The 15,218-nt window shown below is 31.3% G+C and overlaps 1 protein-coding gene across 1 annotated transcript; it reads right to left on the bottom strand.

The window, feature by feature from the left end:
• Positions 1–10,569: 10,569 nt before the first annotated feature.
• Positions 10,570–12,962, bottom strand: HSFB3 (heat shock transcription factor B3). Its single transcript, XM_086247816.1, has 2 exons — positions 12,448–12,962; positions 10,570–11,467 (listed from the first exon to the last, which is right to left on the bottom strand). Exons 1-2 carry the CDS (start codon positions 12,688–12,690, stop codon positions 10,907–10,909), a joined length of 804 nt encoding a protein of 267 aa, XP_086103942.1. The 5' UTR covers positions 12,691–12,962; the 3' UTR covers positions 10,570–10,906.
• Between the last annotated feature and the right edge of the window lie 2,256 nt (positions 12,963–15,218).

Here is a 15,218-nt window from a genome sequence, read left to right on the forward strand (position 1 = left end):
TAAAGTAATTCAATTTTGATATTTAAACTTTAGCCGGTGTCCCAATTTGGTACATAAACTATCATTTGTCTTACTTTCATACCCAAACTAATTCTTTTTGTGTCAATTTGATATATAATGCGATTTCTGTCAAATAATACTAATAAATTGCATCAAAATCAAAGGCATTTTTATCAATCCAGATTTGTGAATGGACTAAATTGACCATAGATATAACAAATGTGCAAGGCACATGACCAATGTCTAATAACAGTTTTGGACGGAAGTCACATTATTTATTAAATTGAGACAAAATAAAAGTTTGAGTATGAAACTAAGATAAATAATAATTTGGATATATAATTAATTAAGACAAAGGTCAAAATTCAGCGAAAAAATATTTAACTCATTGCAGAGATAGGCAATTGTGGTGGCTCTTGAACTAAGATCCCTGCTTCATTGATGGTAAGTTGTAAATTGTAAAGGCCTATTATTTCATTATTAAAGTTGCACAGTTTAAAAAGAAAAAGGAAAAAAGAAAGAGAAAACCTAGCTCATGTGGTTTTCTAATAAGAGCTTACAAGGGAAAAGACACATACACACTGCCCCACTGCAATACCCACGAGAAGATCCAGCAGTCTTCCCATATTTTTGCCAACACAAGTCATTGCATTTTTTCTCCTCACAGTTTGGCATCCTCTCATACATCCCGCAAACACGACCATCCGCCACAACCTCATCTCCTACACTTACTCATTCATCAACACATTAATGATTAATTAGTTATGTTAATTGAAAAGTCACAACTAAAAACAACAATATTCATTTCTATATATAAATCTATATAATAAAGCAAAATACTTCGTTTAGCAAACATTCAAAAACTCAAAATTTGGTCCATGTAATTTGTTCCTTATTTGGGTCTCCATAGTTTCAATTGTTTCGATTAATTTCTCGTTCTCATGATCTACATTTTTGTTACAGTCAAGGAATTAAATTTCAGATTTCAAAGAAATTTCGATAAAAATTTCGATGGAAATATCGACGGAAATTTCGAAGATTTTTAAATTTCGACAAAAAGTAGACGAAAACGACGGAAATTACTATCAAAATATGAAAATTTTTAATGAAACTTTATCATATATTTATTTAACATATTATTTTCTAAATTGATAAAAAACATTGAAGAAATCAAATTATATAGTAGGTTTCATGTGATATAAGGTACATATAATGCGCGTTGGAGCAAATACTGTTAAATAAAATTAGTATAATGAATAAATAAAATTAGTATATTCTTTATACTGTATAATTTAATTATACACTAAAATCTAAACCCTAATACTCTATATATTCTATATACCCTAATACTCTTTATACTCTATAATCTATACATTAAACCCTATATATTCTATATTCTTTCGGATATTAGGTTTTAGGCCCTTTAGGATACTTTTAATTATTTTTTTATATAGAAATGTATTAAAGTTTAAGGTTTAAAATAATTAAACGAAATTTCAAACTTTTTTTCTTTCTTTTCAATTGCCCAAAGGCCCCAAACCCCCCCTCCTTTTTTTTTTTTTTTTCTTTCCTTACTTTTTTTTCTCGTGTCTCTTTCTTCAGTTTTTATTTTTTTATTTTTTTTTTTATCTTTCCTTCATTTTTTCCCAAGCCTCTCACCTAGCCAAGGTTTGTCTTCACTAAGTGTAACAACCCAAATTTTGTTACTTAAATTTTTCAAATTTGTTTTAAGGTTTGTTTAAAGGAATTAGAAATTTCTTTAAATTTATTTTAACTAACTTAGACATTTGGTTGTGGTTCTAGAGTTTAGTTGTGTGGAAATGAATTTTAGAAAATGAAAATTCAAGAATTTTGCGATTACTTTTTTTTTCAGAATTAAATTATAAGAGTAGGATTTTTCATAATATTTTTTAAAATCAATTTGACTATTTTGAGGTTATAGGAAATTAGTACTCATCAATACGAGTCCATAGAATTTTTCGATGAATTATTTGGAGTCTCGAGCTATTTTTGATGAATTTCTGAAGTTTGAGAAAATAGAAAATATGAAAATTTTGATAAATTTCGGTAAATTTTGGCGAAATTTCAAAAATTTCGGCGAAATCTTCCCGAAAAATTATTAAACATATGTTTCGATTTCGAAACCCTAAACAAACAAAATTTAATACATTGGTTACAGTTAAGTCAAACATTAAAATTTCGTCTAAATTCTAGATGGTAAACCTTTACTTTGTCAATGTGGGAGTGCAATTGTTCAAATTTTATGAACATTTTCTAAACTTACAAAAGCTAACGCTACACATGGTTTTTACGTCAAAATTTTTAATTTGGACTTGATTGTAACAAAAAGATAAACTAAACTACAGAAACTTGATTGAAAAAAAATTGAAACAATGGAAACCTAAGTGAAATAAGAGTTAAACCACAAGGACCAAATTGGTCATTTTTCCGTTATAAGAAAGCAATTTCATTTATGCAAAGGTTAGACGGTAAAATACCAATAAATAAAAAATTAAAAACAAAACACTCGTAACCACGTTGATGAAAAATAAGAAATCACACCACGTTATCTTAATTTCAAGCAATTCATACCACTAACTACCATGTACTCTACCATGAAAACAAAAATTTAACTATTGCACAATAAAAAAGAACTTTTGGCATGCGCATGCCGAAATCAGTCTAGTATGTATGAATGAAAGACAACTTCATATGCATAAGAAATTAAATAAATTTCATGAATTAACCAGATGTAAAACTAAGAATGTAAGAAACTCGCGTCATTTACCAATGATACTCAAGAAGGGAACAAACAGAAGAAGTACGGAAAAGACGTGGATGCTCTTCATAGTTTTATCTCTATTCTTAATAATATTAATAAGATGCATATGTGAAGGGAGGTGTTCTTGTTAGTATTTATAAGCAAGAAACTCCTCTTTGCACTAGTACTTGGGATAGGGAGAGTATGAATTATATCGGTTACATGCATTACAGTCTTTTGTTATATATAGTAATTGGTAAATGCTTTAAGGATGTTTCTTTCCCAGTCAAAAAAATATCTTCAATACTAGGAAATAATCCAAAAAATATATATATGTTGTCAAAGGGTAATAATTGAAAAGACTAAGAACCCCTTTAGCAAAATGAAAAAGACGAAAAGACCAAACCCACTAGGCCACTATTGCACCCCTGGTCATTAAAGAGAGAGAGAGTGAAAAAAAAAGAAAAAAAAAGAATATTAATTAAGCAGTGTTGGTGGAATTCAAATCTCCCACCTGGCCACCTAGCTAATTGACCAAAAAGAGAAAATCTTCCAGCTACAAGTTGAAAAATACGTGTTAACTACGTGCACCAGGCCTTTGTTTCTGTAAGCCATTGCTTTGAATAATACTGGTACTTAAAAATAATCTTAATTTTTGTTATGTTTGTTGGATATTTCCATAAAGTTACTAAAGCCACTTAAGTGGTGGAGCCATTTGTTTTTACAGCTACATTATGGTTATTTGCCTTTCTCTTAATTACATTAACAGGCTCTGCATAGGAAATCAATTAAATTTGGCTATTAATTTGTTTCAATTATCATGTGCCCTTCAGCAGTGACACCTTCCCATCTTGGTTAGGGGTACTTCGATCCACTATCTTGTTCCTAAAATTGTGCATCATTGACTTATCTAACAATAATTTTTCATGTGTGTTGGCGTCTAACTACTTCGAGAATTGGAATTGCATGGAGTCTGTTGATAAAGATGAGCACACATATTTTCAAAACAGGTTCGGATTGGGCTTATATAGTCTACAATATTGACTATACTCGATGACAATTTGCGAAAAATCAAAATCATGCCAGCAAATTCCATTCTTGCTTGTGTTTGTGTTTTGTTAAACTTTGAAATTGTTCTTGTTCTTCTACATGCATGTTCTTTTTGATTAAGATCCCTCAATTGTTGTCTTGGAAGGATATCATTTTCCTATCCCAAGTCAGAGACAAAAAGTCAATGGAAGTATTCAACAATTGTCTTCTTTTGGCTTAATAGTACTCGATCAGGGTCTCCACTTGATTACAACATAGTCACCATGGGTTTGGGGTACGCACGCGTGTAGATATTTATTACATTATAGGAAATTCAATTGTCAACCTATCTTAATTCTAACTCATGAATGTATCCATTAATATCATTATTTGGATAAACCCTAAGTACTTAAAATTAAGATAAAAACTTCACCACAATCTGAACTCTTAACTGATTATATATATACTCTTTCTTGACCTCTCTTTCTATTTCACACTCTTGGCATTATAGATTGGCTATGAGTTTTAGCTCAAAGTAACATGAGAATATGAGATGGGCTAAAGGATAGAACCCAAGTTACTAGATTTTGCTAAACTTCATAAATATATTACAGAAAAACAGTTATTAATTTAGATCAAATGTTAAAATTAAAATTTGTTGACTGAACTCACGAAGGATAAGTTTGGGAAGTACTTTCTTCTTCTAGAGTATCAGGCCTGCTAGTTTCTGTTTAGTGTATTTTTTCGGGAAGTAGACATATTTAGAGCACATTGGTTAAGTTCACCACATGACGTGGTAGTTGATGCATCTATTAGTAATTGGATATAATAATTAGGCTAAATTTCACTTTTAGTCTATGTAGTTTGAGTTAGGTTTTACTTTGATCCATTTAGTTTCAATTGTCCTATTTTGATCTTGTAGTTTATAAATCGTTGCAATTTAATGACATATTAACATTTTTGTCTATTAATTCGTTAAATTGGTTATTGAATTGCTAACTGTATGTAAAATACATGATTAAAATTGAAATAGTTTGTGAAGTACATGACTAAAAGCATAAAAAATTTGACGATTTAATAAATAAAAATGTTAATATGTTCTTAAATTGTAAAGATTTGTAAACTACAAAATCAAAATTATAACAATTAAAACTGTATAAATTAAAATAAAACTTTAACTCAAATGGCATGGACCAAAAGTAAGGAGTGTTACCTTTATTAGATTACTTTGGCCTTATATTAGTGGATCTTACATTCTTACTTTTCTTAGATTTTGGAGCTACCTGAGCCCCCCACTCCTATTGCTTTTAGCCTAGTCCATATCGAATACTAGCTCCATTCTCCAAAATCTAAAGTATATATGGCTTTATGGCTCTATGCAACATAGATTGACACACGTGAAGCGCTGTGAAGATGCTAGTCTTAATAAAGGCAAAAGACTTTGACCCATGATGGAGCACTCATAGCCAACTAGAATTGCTTTTGGAAAACTTTTTCATTTGCTTGACTAAGAAAAGGAGTGGATCATGAATTGTAATAATCTGGATGCTAATTGCTTTAAGAAAAGACTCCTCTTTATTTGCTTTTAAGGCATTGGGGTCGACTAACAGTGGACTTTAAATACATGAATAAATAGACGGTTTGGTTAAGAAATTATTCTTTAAATATAAATTGTATGTCTATTTATTTTATTTATTCGATAATAATTATATAACTAAACGATTTTTAATTTAGTTAATTTTTTATAAATATGATTTTTAATATGTGATCAATCTAAAAAATAAACAATTTCGAACGTAAACCTGCATTTCCAAACAAACATTTTGGGGGAATGGGATGTATATGGAGGTCACCCCTGGGGTGACCCAAGTATTGCCCGATCAAGATTGGTTGCTGACTGTTGTTTATGGTACCACAGTACCAGTTGCCCCAAATAAAAAAGAGTGGCACTTTGGAAACGTTTATAATTACATGATGTCGCCGCTGCTTATATATGGTATAAAACAATCTCTAGTACATGCAAGGGTATAAAACAGAAGCACGTACATGCACAAATGCAGATGTATACGGTGATAAGATGATCTCCAATCTCTGTTTCTAAACTCTTTTTTTTGTAATGTGTTTTCAAATGAACACAAGAATATGCACTGTTTCAAATTAAACCTTAAGAATGCTCTTTTTGAGCTTCTTGCAAAAGTAGCTGGAACCATTTGTGTGAAGATCACAAAGTTGATCGATCACAAAGTTTCGAAAACAGTTCAAGTTGTACAATCTGCAGACGTTGCCTGTTGGAGTTCTTCATGTTGGAAATTTCATATTAATATATGAAATTTAATATGAATAAGAAAATTGGAATAATCTCATTTCAAAGGAAATGATATGTTTCCTTTGAATAACATATGTAAAAGATGCCAATTGCATCACTTGGTGAAGAGATATCATTGCATACCTAATCCACATATATGAGAAATATATTGTTTATAAAAGTTGTGTCTGTTAAATTAATTTAAAAGGTACAATTTAACAAGTGTAACTTTTCTTAAGTGGCACTTGGTTTTCTATATAAAGACCACAAGGTCATTGTCATTGCATCTTGAGTCTTGTACCCTCCTCCATACTAAGAGTGTTTCTAGTACACTTTCCATGTTTTTATAGAGTCAATTTCTAGTGAGAGTTCAAACACTATTTTGGTTCGTTGGAGCCTTGTGATTTGAAGTGCTACTATCACAAGAACGTGGTCGTTGTATCCTAAGAGACGAGCGCCGATTAACCGTAACACTAGCAGGCATGCATAATTCGTCTTGAGGACATAGTCTGAAACACTAGCCTTGACCAAATTTAGAGGTTCTTCTAACTTTTTTCTTCTTTTATTTATTTCGATTGTGCTCTTAAGTTTGCATTAAATTTTATATTTAATTATTAAATAAATATAGCAATTAAACCCAGTTTTTCCAACACTTCATTCTTTTTTTTTTTTTTTTGTTACAAAGGGAGGCCAAGGAAAGAGGCCTAGAGGGGAGAGGGAAGATCGAAACCCGGTGAGGTGGGGGCAGCACAACTGCTAGCTTGGCCAACTGGCCTACCCCAAGTCCTCAACACTTCATTCTTAATTGCACTACTGAATAGGTCCTAATATAATGAGGCTTTATAAAAGAATTTGTAGGCATTTAGTTTCTGATGTCTTATTTGGTCAATAATTTAGTGAATGGACAGCTTGAATGCAGCAGTCAGAGAAGTGGGATTTCAGTATAATTTCAAAGGAGAAATGTAAGCCACATAGCTGAGAAAGCAAGAGGCCATAATCAAAAGAGATAGGATGAAGAGATACTCATTTTCTCTCCGGTACTTCAATCTGAAACAATTTGAAAATCTTGCTTCAAAAGAAAATTAGAAAGGAAAAAAAGGCAAATTGAAAAAAGGAAGGGGGCTTGGGGTTAAATTTATGACAGGTCCCAAACAATAATTTTTAAAGATTTTATATGTTTTTTTGTTATTTTTCCTTTAAACGGTTATTTTTAAAATTGAAGTGGGGGGGGGGGGGGTCCGCATATGCCACATCATTGTCAAATCATCAGATAACGGCCTCCTTAACAATCAGATTAACGAAAGTATCTTATTAACACAGATTCGTAGTTAGAGTACTTTGTACAATTTTTTGAACGTGAAGTATGAAGTTGAAAAATGAGATATAATTTATATATATTTTTGTAATTAACCCTTATTATTATTATTATTGTTGTTGTTATTACGTACACTGGAGCTATTTGAGCCTCCCATGCACTCCTATTGCTAGTGCCTTGACCGGGCCAAAGCCAAACACATTAGCTCTACCAGATCAGGTTGATAACTCGTGCATTATGTTTGACCGCTGAAATCATCCATTTAACTTTAATTACTTGAGAGATTATTTAATCATATTTTATGTTTACCAGAGGAAATTCCTGCAAATCTTTGCTTAAGAGATTATAACTTTAATTACTCTCTCTCTCTCTCTCTCTCTCTCTCTTGTTGGGACTGTTATAACACGCACAAAAAAAACAAACACTTACATAACCTATACAGAAATCAAACAAACAAATATTTCAAAATAATACATACATAATCTGCTTGTTAAGGCAATATATCAAATTGAAAAACCTAATTAAGTAAAAACTCAAGTCCAACTTAATCTATTTAGTCCTTGATTAAAACTAACAATTAATTATAGTCCTTAATTTGAACAAAGTGAAATCGGAATCCTCAACTGCAAAACAGAGTATAGTTAGAGTACGTTTTTTTGCTAAAATTTTCTCTAGTTTTTATAATTGAAATTGTTCATTTTTTAGAGAATCCTTAAAATATCATTCATACAAAAAATAAACCAAAATTTAAAATAATTTAGCATTTAATTGTTATCAAATTAATAGACGATGAATCTATAGCTAACTATTATCAAAACCGTATATTTATTTGATAACAATTAAATGACTAAATGAATTTCAATTTGCAAGGTTGGTTTCTTACAAAAATAACTTGTACGTAAAGGATCGGATGATCTTAAAAATGTATGGTTTCAAGTATAAAACTACACTCCAGGCCTCTGGTTCATTCATGGTTGTAATGCTGTATTATTTCATTATTAAAAAGTTAAACAGTTTGAAAAAAAGAAAGAGAAAAAGCCCAGCTCATGTGGTTTTGTAATATTGAGAGCTTTAGTGAGCTATAAGTTGATGATCACCAGCAGATTGCATACAAGGGAAAATGCAGATACATATTGCCCCATTGCAATAGCCACGAGCATCAGTTCCAGGATCCTTGGCATATTTTTCCAAACAAAAGTCGTTGCATTTTTTTTCCACACAGTTTGGCATCTGCCAAAGCCTCCCGCAAGCATGACCTGTATATTTGGCCGCCACAACCTCATCTCCTGCAGTTTAATTCATTATGTTTTCAGTCACATCTCTAAAACAACAAAGCTCTCAACCTTAATTAATTACAAATTTCTAATAATTATATGACTTTTTTTCTTCCGTTTAAGGCCTAAGGATTCGGCTTTAGAAATTTTTTCGTGTATATATAAAGGTAATCTTCTATGCATTGCCAACAGAACATTAAGTTAATTCAACTTAATCAGTAATTAAGATTCACAGTCCGATAAGAGAATATGAATACCTAAAAGCATTTGATAAGTAAAAGATCCACTTTGCTAGTACATATATATACTTACATCTTTTGGTTAATGGAAAACAGAGTTTGAGAATTTCAAGAAACATGTAATAATTAATTTTGAACGTCATATATATAAAGAAGTTAATAAACTAATTTGTTGAACCATATATAGATGAAAAACAACTAAATATGCATACAAAATTTAAAAAATTAGTTTAATGAACCAAATACAAAACTAGTGGAATGTAAGAAAGATTTACCAATAGTACTGAAAATGAGAACAAACAGAAGTATGTAAAAGACGTGGAGGCTCTTCATAGTTTTATCTCTATTCTCAATAAGATACATATGCGAGGAGATGTGTTATTGTTACTATTTGTAAGAAAAAATCTACTCTTAGCACTATTTGTGATGGGGAAAATTAAAGGGTATGAAATCAATCGGTTATAGTATTTACTTTTTCAATATTTTTTTTCCGTTTTGAGTCTTTTGTTATATAAGGCAGTCGGTCAATGGTTTATGGATATTTCTTTCTCAGCCAAAAAGTATTTTCAATACTAGGAAATAATAAAAAAATATATTTTTCCATTTAATTTAAGGAAATAAACTGCTGAAAAGTCAAAGGAATTATTTTGAAGACTAACAACTCCCTTTAATTAGCTATAACTTCATTTGTCAGTTTGTTTCTTATATAAATCGCAGCGTTGGGCATTTAAATTTAGCCATCAATTTCATTTTAATATATTTTTTGTTATTAATTTGTAACCTTATGCAACGTCAAACTTTTCTTTAATCTTATGGAGGTTTTTTTTTTTTCCTTATATATATACATACAATTTGCTTTACTGCAGATATATTAGCTCCTCATTCAACTATTCTCTTCTCTTCCCAAACAAACTCTCTATGAGATCTCATCAAGCTGTCTCTTTCAAATATCTTCTGTCTGTTGTTTAAATTCTTCTAACTCTTCAACCAAATTAAGGAAATAGTTAAGGGCCCATTTGGTATCCTACTCAAAATTTTTTTTTCAAAAATTAAGATTTTTTTAAAATATGAGTTTTCAAAATCAATTTTTTTAATTTGAATACTTGTTTGGTATAAAATTTGAAAAGAATTTTTAAATTTAAAACATAATGGCAGCTAAAGAAAAAAGAAGTGTAAAAAAAAAAATATGAGAAAAATGATATTTTATCATTTTTAAAAATAGGCCTATTTTTTATTTTTTTAAAAAAATTATTTTTGAAAAAGGTTTACCAAACATGTTTTCTTGATTAAAACATGTTTTTTGTTTTTGCAAAAAAAAAAAAAAAAAAAAAAAAAAATTGAATAAGATACCAAACAGGCCCTAATTATTCTACAAGCTAAGCTTAATTCGAATATCACGACTATACGTTTACAAGGATCAAGATACATGCTATACATGTAACTTGTTACAGTAAAACATTGTTTTCGAGGGACAAGTCTACTTTTAAGAACAAAGTTTTTAGGCCTCAGTATTTGTTCTCTTCCAAATGTGACACCCATCAACAAATATATCCAACAATATTAATATATACATATGTTGTCTTTCAGATTGGAGCCTTCAACATAGACAACATAGAGTTCAGATCATTGAAGTGGACCCCAAAAAGTGTCAAGATCTTTTAAACGATCTTAATTTCAATAGAAACTTTCTCATAGTCATATATATACATATATATAGGCCTTCAAATAAGAAAATATAAAATATAAAGAAAATGTTTGATCATTTTCAATAAAATGGAAACATTAATTTCTAATGCATGTGCTACCAATTTATATCTGATGCATACGCATGGGCTGGAGCCCCTTTTATCACTTGTGATTAATCTAACAATGCATATACACAAATCAAAATAAATCTTACTCTAACGAATCATATATAAGCCACTTGATTTTAAGTAGCTTATATAATTAATTACTTGAGTTTGTCTTTGTAGTGATCACTTTTTATTTGCATGCTTGAGATAGTAAAATGCTTGCGGTTCCACTAACTTGTGCTGATCTCTTTGATCTCTTCCTGTCCCTCTGATGATCTCCCTCAACCTCCAATCTCACTCCAAACAACTTGGGCCTCTCATCATCATCTTCTTCTTCTTCTTCTTCTTCCTCCTTGAATTGATCTTTCTGATGATGATCTGAAGTAGTAGTAGAAGCTCCATACTTGGCCACCAAGTCAAGAAGCTCCTTGCACTTGCTTTTCACGTTGGTGAGCTCGGAGCTTAAAACCCCATTCTCCTGCTTCAGCCTTTTGTTCTCATCCACCAGAGAGCTGTACTCGGAAGACGAACAGGTTGAGGAAGACCTTTCATGATCTTCATCACCATCATCATCATCATCAAACAGGTGATCTTGTGGTGTTGGTACTGCAGCTGCTGCAATATTGTTAATGGGGTGCTGCTTGTTGGCCCATGCTTTTCTGCGACGGATTTCACAGAGGTGGTCCCTTTCACCCTTTCGGAACTTATCGTTGCAGAACTCCCACCTGCTTGTTGCAACTTTGCGAAATCCCTATAACATGATCCATACATATATGGTAATACATGAGATTAAGTATCAATTAAAGAGCTTTAGGGACTAAATACATAAGTTGCAAGTAAGAAGTTCAATATTCATGATAATTATAAGAACCACTTTTGGCTTAATTAGCACATTAACACTAATAAAGGGTATTTTTTTTTTTTGGTTCATTTTTGGCCCATGAATTTTGATTTGTATTTGATAAAGATCGATAATCAAACTTCTATTAGAAATTGACAGTTGAGTTTTATGCAATTTATCTCATAGATCATATGACACTGATTTAGTGTTATGAAGAGAAAATATGAACACAAAGATAGTCACAAAATTTTTTTAATTAAATTATTATTTATTATTATTAGTTTTTTTTTTGCCAAAATTATTATTAGTTATTTAATCATCAGGAAATAACATACATATAAAGAGCAAAACTATTTCGACTTAAATTTGAAGTGGAGAACAACAAAGTAAGAGTGTGAACGTACAGCTGTCAAACACAAATACAGAACTATATAATTATCAATGACTCCTGTCATGCTCAAGAGTCCACATTATTATCTTTTTATTGCTGTGCGGTCCAAATGTTGAGGACAAAGTTCATGATAAATTATGTCAACTATATCTTTTGGAACAGGCCATGAAAGATTCAGAGTTCAGACCTAAAGGACCAAACAAACCAAAAAACTACCATATACATTTGGTCACACAAGACCAGTGGACCTTTTATTAACCAAAAAAATTGACCCATGATCAAATTTAGGAAACTGGGTCAACTTGGCCAAATGGAGACTTTTTTTTTTTGTTATCATATTATTATTTACTTTTTTTTTTCTTTAAAATCCTTCAATTTCTTTTGGGTTTGGACATGATGAAACATATATACAGAAAGATAAAATGGTAATAATAGTGTGAGAATTTGATCGAGATATTAGAAAAACATGCATAATTAGTGTATAACTAATGTTACATACATATGTATTTAGCTGCCTGACAAAGCTAGAGAAGTTACTATGCTTGAAGAGCGTTGGGAGGAGATCCCGGGCAAACTCAGCCGGCTGCCACACCACGAACGCCGATCCATCGGCGTTCCACGATATCATGTCGTCGGTCGCCGGATCCTCCACCAGCATGTAAGTCTTCAGCAAGAAAGGTGGCGGGCTTGACTTCCTCACATATTCCAACAAACCCTTTTGAGATTCACACACGCCCTCCATTAATATTATTATCTAGCTAATAAAACTACAAGTCTCAGAGAGAGAGAGAGAGAGAGAGAGAGAGAGAGAGAGAGAGAGAGCTAGAAGAAGAAGAAAGAAGAAGGATTAAGACGAAGAAGAAGAAGAAGAAGACTGAGGGTGAGAAGAGGAGAAGAGAAGAAGGGCAGTTAAGAACTCCCAACCCCAACAATAGAAACCCAACACGACTCCACAGTTCATGAGAATTGCAAGGGGATTTTCCTTCCCTCTTCTTCTCTCTCTACAACCTACAAACTAAGAAATGGTTATTAAAACGTATCTACCAAGCACACCCCATTCTTATATACCTTTTGAAAAAAGCATGGCATGCACATCACATTTTCTATATAATTATATTATCAAAATAATTTTATGACTTATATCAGTATTAATATATATGCACTTGGCATATTAATTTTTGTTAATTAGTGTTAAGATGTCAACCATCTGATGCTCATCTTATAATTATGATTAAACTTTCATCGCCATTTTGGATGGCTGGGGTACGTTAATGTGTTATTGCATTGACTATTCAATCATCGACAAACCCATTATCTTGTCCTACACATGTGGTCTCAAGATGATCTCATGTTATATGTTACCTAATTTAGTGAATAAATTTGTAGTACTATATTAAGGGCTTATTTGAGAGTATTTTTATAGAAAGCGTTTTTACTCGATATCTCTTTTATTGGAAGTACTTTTGTTATAAAGACATAAATTTTTTTAAAAAAAATCCAAAGTAGTGTTTCTTGTGAATGTACTTGAAAGCGCTTCCAACTAATAAGTGTTTTCCAAACGCTTTTATAACTCAAAAACACATTTTTTTTTACTAAACATAAACAAAAGTGCTTTTAACTCTTTAAAAGCGCTTTTAAGACTTCTAAAAACACTGTCAAATAAGCTCTAATTGATTATTGCATACTAATCAAATCTATATATAAGATTGAGCAAAAATATGAGTATTAGTGCATATACCACATCATTTCTTCTAATGTGGATTTTATCTTTGTGCTTATTTAAAATATATATATAATGAATAATGTGATCAATAAATATGATACCTCATGCTATATATTATATATACTCCAAAAATAAATGTCCCACATCCAATATATCAAGCAATCAACCCTACCAAACATGCACACATTATTACCAAACAACCATATGATCATAATTGTTTAATCATACTCCAACTCTTCATAAATTATTAAAATAATGGATCACATTTTTGTGGTGAGTTGAAGTATTACTTCATTTGATGCACGGTCAAGATGGGACATGGGTGCATGCATGAGAGTGTGATCATTTTCTCATCCTAACACTTACTCTCTTAATTAAAACAAAAATTAGTTTAATTAATTAAAGTCCTTTTTTTTTTTTTTTTTTATTTAGTAATTAAGGTCCTTTTTAGGTGTGCTGATAGTTTCCACACTATTCTTTATTCTGTCTGTCTGTCTGCTCTATAACGTGCTAGCTCCTCCATCCAAATTTTCTCTCATTCTTGATTAATTGGTTTCTTCCGCAATCATCTAAAAGCTTTTCTACCAAGGAAGTGACTTTTTTGACTTTGTGCTTTCCATGTCTCAATTTCTCTGTATAATTATATATGCAAATCCACCTTGGCCAAAAAAAAATATATGCAAATCCACCCACTAATTAAGCTCGTGTTCTACACGCTCCACCTTACATTCCGACCAAACCAATCTAACCAGTACTTGGTGTTACATTTTCCTTCATAAGACAATTGGATCATTATTTATTTCCGCTTAAAACTTGAAATTAAAAGTCTAATCAAATTATATACTAAAATACTTGCAGTAAAATTGAACAATAATGTTGCATATAATATATAATAATCTACCTATAAAAATAAATCTCACTCTAACTAAAAATGTAATTAGTGAGTATTGTACATATAAGTTTTATGGAAAACGAAATAATTTTCTTGATCGATGGTTATGTCTTTTCATCATAGTTGTTTGGGCCGGTGCATATATATATATGATTATATGCATTATGTTGACAAGAAACCAACATGTTAATTTGCCATGGGAGAGTATGATCCACGCACTCGGCTAAAAGAGTGGTGGTTGAGATGGAGAGAAGAAATTCGGGGCATTTGGACATATGGGAAAGTTCCGATAATAGATGGGCGCTGGGCTTTCTTGACTTGACCTTAATCAATTTATTCTATTTAATTTTTTGTATTCTTTTCTGAGGAAACAAAAAAAAACAAAATGAAGAAGAAGAAAGAAGCATTCATTTTCAAATTGTTTGCTGGTTTTGTCCTCAAAAGGCTCTCACGGTCTCACCAACCGCAGGCTTGTTTTTTTCTATCTATTTGGTTGAACACCGTGAATATATGAGTGTGGTGTGAAAGGTTCTTCACAACAGGATAAGTCCTGCTCTTACTTCACACCAATTACATTCTACGTACTAATTGGAATATTTGGAAGGTGCATGCCAATAGATATATCATATATCCATGGTAGCTTATTTGACTAGAA

Source organism: Dryas octopetala, chromosome 6, assembly GCF_963921425.1.
Source record: "Dryas octopetala chromosome 6, drDryOcto1.1, whole genome shotgun sequence".
Taxonomy (NCBI): Eukaryota; Viridiplantae; Streptophyta; class Magnoliopsida; order Rosales; family Rosaceae; genus Dryas; species Dryas octopetala.

What these genes read in the sequence shown, in the direction of transcription:
- HSFB3 (XM_086247816.1), bottom strand. Translation starts at nt 12,690, where the DNA reads ATGGAGGGCGTGTGTGAATCTCAAAAGGGTTTGTTGGAATATGTGAGG. An exon ending in TCAGGCAGCTAAATACATAT is followed by an intron (nt 11,468 to 12,447) that starts GTATGTAACATT and finishes ATCATGTTATAG; the next exon opens with GGATTTCGCAAAGTTGCAAC.